At 62.8% G+C, this 5,777-nt stretch overlaps 2 protein-coding genes across 2 annotated transcripts in view; one reads left to right on the top strand and one right to left on the bottom strand.

Moving 5' to 3' along the window:
* The window catches only part of PYCR3 (pyrroline-5-carboxylate reductase 3), a 2,453-nt gene extending 2,141 nt beyond the window's left edge, over nt 1–312 (top strand). The window contains exon 7 of the mRNA XM_025047598.1: nt 115–312. Within this exon, the coding sequence (XP_024903366.1) occupies nt 115–312 (198 nt within the window). The remainder of the gene's footprint in view (nt 1–114) is intronic.
* A 1,281-nt stretch (nt 313–1,593) lies between these two features.
* The window catches only part of TIGD5 (tigger transposable element derived 5), a gene marked incomplete at its 5' end in the record, with an annotated part of 4,734 nt that continues 550 nt past the window's right edge, over nt 1,594–5,777 (bottom strand). The window contains 1 exon segment of the mRNA XM_025047597.1: nt 1,594–5,777. This exon segment is cut by the window's right edge and continues 93 nt beyond it. Coding sequence (XP_024903365.1) covers nt 4,563–5,777 — 1,215 coding nt within the window.

The raw sequence follows: 5,777 nt of genomic DNA, 5'->3' as shown, positions 1-5,777 counted from the left end.
AAGTAGGGCGCAGGCACAGCATGGGGGTCACAGTCTAAGTACCCAGAACAGCCCGGCCGCCCCAGTCCTGCCCTCCCAGTCCCTTCCCGAGCACTGCGGTCCTCTGACCTGCAGGAGCCTCACTGTTGCACAGTCTCCCACTCGGGGAAACTCAAGGGGGCAGGACTTGAGGGGTCCCCTCCCACCCTGGGCAGAAGGCAGTGTGGTGATGGCCACCATGAGGGCGACGTGGCCTCTGAGGGCCTGAGCACTGGCAGCGCTGGCCAGGTGGGCGAGGGTGTGGCAGCCTGGCAGGCCCTCGTGGCTGTGTGACTGTAGTCAGGCTGGGGCACGGGAACACGTGAAGTCTGCACCAGAGACCCAGTCCCCCTCAGTGAAGCCAGGGGCGTTATGCCACCGCGTCTGTCCTGTCCTGTCCCTGGGTGGGGCTCCCCACTGCGGATGGCTCCAGGCAGCAGCAGGCTGGTTGAGGAACGGCCCCAGGCTTGGGAGGGTGGGCCCCTCTCCCAGACCCTAAGCTCCTGGCAAGTGGCAGATAGAGCTAGTCCTGATGGCCCTTCCTGGTCAGGAGTCCTCGAGGGTCCCATGCTCTGGCTTCTGGTGCAGGACCTGGCTCTCCAGCATGTCCCTGGACAGACCACCACCTGGGAACTGGGGCCCAAGCGAGGCTGTGGGGACTGTGGGGAGGGGGCCAGCAGCGCCGTCCTCTGCACGGCCCCCAGGGTCGCTGGGCCTCTCTGCCCTACACAGGCCCCAGGGGCTGGAGCTTCCCTGGCTTCCAGCCATAGGCCTGAGGAGGTGACGGGAGGCCTGGCCTCAGTTACCTACTCTGCCACCTACCAGCTGAGGACTTACAAAAATGGAAATTGCTAGACCAGCTGAGGGCTCCCAAGCCCCATGCGGGGACCTCTCACTGCCCTCCTCCCGCCCAGGTCAGCCCCTCTCCCGCCTCCCACCTCACCCTGTTCTGGCCTTGGATCAGTCTGACTGGGCCCTGCTCCTTGTGAGAATGTCACCCTGAATTCATTTCCACACCCAATTCATCTGTGAAATGGGATTAAAGTTGCTGTTACATGGTATGGAGTAGCTGACGTTTCAACTACAGTCCAAGTGCCTGGAAGCGCGTCTCAGCCAAGGCCAGGACACTAGGCTTGGTCCGAGGTGGGGTATGGGTTCCCCACACCATCACCTGGAAGCTCTGCAAACTGACCTCACACTCAGCCATGTGTCAGTGAGTCCCAGCACCACATCTCACAATCCTTGGGAACCAAGGTGGCCACTCTGAATGAAGGGCCTCTGTGAGCCCCTAGCCCAGCTGGAGGGGCAGCCTTGCTCCAGATGGTGGTGGCCTGTGATAGGACACTTCAAGAGGGACAGCTTGGGATGCGGGGAACAGGGTCGCAGCCCAGTCATTAGCTGGCCACATCTCTTCACCTCACAGCACAAGGTCGAAGTGCCTTTTCCCGGACACGTGCGTAGGAGCTTCCATTGGTGCTGCCTCATTTTCACGCCCTCCCCACTTGTTCAGCTTATGAACTGTTCTAGATCCAAGCATTGGGTCAAAGCTACACAAATAAGACTTTAGAATAGGGATGCGTCTGAAGCTGACACTTTCAGCCTTTATTATAAAGCGCACTGGGCCTACCTGACCAGGTCGGCTCCGCCATCAGCGAGGTTGGGTGTGAAAGAACCACTCAGAGCATGCAGCCCACCAGCCCACGGTCCTCCCAAGGACATGCTGCTGGAGTGAAGTGTCATGGCTGGCCACCCTCACTGTGGGCCAAACAATACCCATGGCCCTACCCACAACCTGGGCTCCCAACCTGCATTGGGCCGACAGGCTGGGGGTCCCTGGACATCTAGGTGGCCACTCCCAAGCACGCAGCCCCCTCAGGCAGGGCTGGGACCCCTGGTAGCTGCTGCCTGGCCTCTTCCCTCAAAATACGCACATTGGGTGGTCTCAGCCAAATGAAGCCTGTGCGCTTGCTCGTTTCACCCAACGTGTTCCCTTCCCCGCCCACTGCCGAGCCCACGGGGCGAGCTCTCACTGACCCGGACCAAAGCATACCTCCTAGAAGGGCAGTGACCTTCACACCTTGAGTACAAGTCAAAAGGAGTGAACAGGAGGGGAAGCCGATGGCTTTGTCCCCAAACACCTCCCTGACTGCAGGCATCCCCACACTAAGGCAGAGGACACGTCATCCTCCAGGGAAACAGCTTCTGGCTTGCAGACGACTAATGTTGAAAGAATTCCAGCAGCAACCACCAAGACCCCAAGCCCCGGTGCCACCTACCACCTCAGCTTCCGGTCATCACGAACCAGGTTGTAGGCTCAAGCACTCGGGCCCAGCAGGTAACCGCAGTGAGGGGCAGGCTGCCAAGTGCGACCACCAGCTAAGGTCCGCTTCAGTCATTCTGCAGGGATAAGCTCTGGGGCCTCCTGCCATAAGCCTCTGGCTAGGCCACCCCATGACTTCATACTGAGCTGAGCCCAGAGAGATAGGTAACTGCCAACCAGTGGCTGTGCTGTGATGGGCACAATGGCCTCTTACTGGGGCCGTCCTGGGGGCCAGGTGCGCCTAGCCTCTGTCCTGTGGCACACACAGGACACCAGCGCCTTCACTCAGGACACCTTTATAAGCCCTCTCGTGAGGGGGCCACCAGCCCACTGAAGCCAACAGCCCCCCAGACCCACACTCACCAGGCACTAACTAGCTCAAGCCCCAGGCCAGCCGGACCAGCCTCACTTTATGGAGTACTCACTGAGGGCCCCCCGGGAAGACCAGAGCCTCCTCCACAGGTGAAGTCTGGGCCAGTGCCACGAGGCAGCTCCAGGAGAGACTCACCCATCTCAGGACCAACTCCAGTCCCTGCCCCAGCCCGCAGAGGGTGAGACGGGAGACTTAGGACCTTGGCCAGAGGGGCCAGCAGTGCTGCAGGCAGAAGGGCCATTACTGAGGCCACTGGGCTGCATGGGGAACCCACCTGGACCCTATGCCGCCTCTCCGCAGCCAGCAGGCTCCCAGCCCTGGGTCCCTGAAGCCCTGTGCCAGCTGTTTGGGTTAGAGACCCAGGGCCAGCCTCAGACTGCCAAAGGCTCCCGTAGGTGTGCAGGCTCCAGAGCTGACAGGGGATGCACCAGATGGGCCCTGGCAGGCGAGGCTGGAGGCGCTGCCCTGCGCCTGGCTAGCCAAGGCTCACTTCCGGTGCTCACAAATTCTCCCCATCCTTTCCTCAGCTTTCAGACCTGAGATATTTTATGCACGCGTGTGGTTTTTGTCTTGACTGGGGCAGTTCTAGGGAACAGTCGGTGATCCTGGACTTGAGTGGAAATTGCTTGAGGGTTCCCTGCAGCGGCCTCAGTGCATTGAAGCCATTCCATGGTGCACACACCACCAGTCAGCAGCCTCTGTCGTCTCGAGCCACCAAGACGACACAGGGCAGGTGAGAGTGAGGGGGGAGCACCTCTCGAAGGCTCTGAGCGACCTCTCTGTAAAGGCAGGCCCCCTCCCGCCCTGGGGCGAGCACTCCGCGCCTCAGATCAGCAGCAGGGATCTGAACAGCTGGACGGAGCAGCAGAGGTGTGAGCTGGGCAGTAACACGAGGGCCCTTCCCCGCTTTCAAACTGTGCCACACAGAAGCCCAGTTCCTGGGGCCCATGGCAGTGCCAGGAGAGGCAGACGAGGCCGGAGGGGCCCTAAGGCACCGCAGGGTTGTCCTGGTATGACTGTCAGTGCTGCCGGTCTGCTCCGGGGTAGGTGGATTGCCCCGGGGCTGGACAGAGTGGGCTGTGGCTGCTGGGGGAGTCTGGGGAGCTTGGCGAGTCACTGTTCAAGTTACCAGGCTGCAGTCTGGCCGCACACCAACCCCATGCGATGAGAGAGCTGTTCAGAGATGTATTTTCTTAAGGAAAATTAAAATCTGAGTGGAGCTGAAATCTACACCCACACACACCAGAACCTCAGAAGGCCCAGGTGCGGGCACAGTCCCTTCCCAGCCCACGGAGCCATCTTCTGAGACCAGACCCAGGCTGGGGACTGAGACACCACCCTGCCTCTCGTAGATTATCTGTGAAAATGGACTTAATGCGCTAAAAACAAACCCGAGTGCTGTGCCTCCCCGCTGCGCCACGTGGCTGTGGCTGTGGCACAGGATCCACGCAGCACCAGGGCTCCAGGTGGACAGGAATGCGGGGCCCTTGTCCAGTGAAGTGACTGGCCACCACGGGGCAGGGTGGAGGCCTCAGCCCCACAGGGGCGGGGCAGAACACAGCGAACCGCCCTCTGGTAGGCGCTGTGGCCTGAGTGCCAGGCCTGTGTGAGGGGCCCCAGCCGAGGCCACAGACCCTATGGGAGTGCTAACCCAGGCAGGGGGAGCACAAGACTGGGGCCTCCCTTCCAGCCCCCAGGATGACCTTCCACTCACACAGCTCCTCCTGGCTGGTCAGGCTGGCATCCCCAGAGCCCCTTGGTCATGGGGCAGGCCACTGAGGGGAGGAGAAGGGGAGACTGTGTCCCCTCCCTCCGGGTGCAGCAGGACAAAGGCCACTCGGGCTGGCTTGGTCATACCCCGTCGTCGGGGACTTCTGGGGAGGGCCCAATGCCACCCAGCCTCCGGGCCATGCTGATCAGGGAGCGCAGCTGCACCAGCTTCAGTGGCCCCACCTCCCGGGGGTCCTGGCCTTCCAGCCACCGCAGAGCGGTCTCGAGACCTCGAACGGCCTCCCCAGCGGTGGGGACAGCCGACGCCCCCTCCCCACCCTCTGCTGGAGAGGGGAGGCTGCCTGGGGGCAGACGGGACAAAAGGGCTGGGGCAGGGAGCCGGCCAGGGCTCGCCTCCTCACGGCAGCCCTCAGGCAGGCACCCATCGTCATCCAGGTGCAGCCACGTGGCGACCTCCTCCGGAGCCAGGCGCTTGTAGGCCAGGGCTGCCAGGTGTGTGAGGTCGTTCAGCACTCTGCTGTGCTCCGCCGCCTCCTCCGCCTGGCCGGCTGGCTGTCCCTGCCCAACACATTCCTCTGGCTGGGGCTCGAAGGCAGCCCGCAAGCCCAGCAGCCAGCAGCGCTCGATGCTGCCTGCCTGCACCAGGTCCCAGGAGAGGCCAGCTAGGTAGAGCATGTCCTTGAGCATGAAACTTCGCATGAAGTCCAGCGGGGAGCCCCCAGCGCAGGACACAGCCAGCCGCAGCAGCTCCCGCTTGTACAGCTGCTTGAAGGCAGCCACCACACCCTGCTCCAGAGGGGCAGGGATGTGTGCTCGACCACTGCCCTTGGACAGAAACAGCACCCGAACAGCCCCATCGGGGGTCTGCAGCTCCTCCGGGGGGCCGAGGGGCTCAGGCCGGAAGCACCTGGGGGTCTCCTCACTTTCCTCCAGGGCGGGCATCCTGGTGGCGGGGCTTGGGCAGGGTGGGTGCGCGACCAGCAGCACGGCCTTCTGCTGCAGGCAGCTGCGGCGCAGGTAACGCCTGACGCCGGGGACGAACTCCTCGAAGAACCAGCCGCGCAGCAGAGGGCGACTGAGCCAGGCATCTGGGCTGTAGCGGTAGGAAGCCGGGAACTTGTCCTGGTTGTGGTGGCGCAGGCTGGGCGGGTCCGGCAGCTGCCCGATGACCAGCGGCTTCAGTTTGTGGCTGCCGGTCAAGTTAGCGGCCAGCAGCACCGTGACCCGGTCACCCCGCCAGCGGCGGCCGCAGCCTCCCGCTCCTAGTGGCGCAGCCTGCTCCGGAAGCAGCTTCCAATAGAGGCCGGTGACGTTGGCGTTGTAGATCTGCTCGTC

Source organism: Pteropus alecto, unplaced genomic scaffold (genome assembly GCF_000325575.1).
Source record: "Pteropus alecto unplaced genomic scaffold, ASM32557v1 scaffold105, whole genome shotgun sequence".
In the NCBI taxonomy this organism is placed as follows: domain Eukaryota; kingdom Metazoa; phylum Chordata; class Mammalia; order Chiroptera; family Pteropodidae; genus Pteropus; species Pteropus alecto.
Note: the sequence above shows the minus strand (reverse complement) of the source record. Positions and strands in the feature narration are given on the sequence as shown.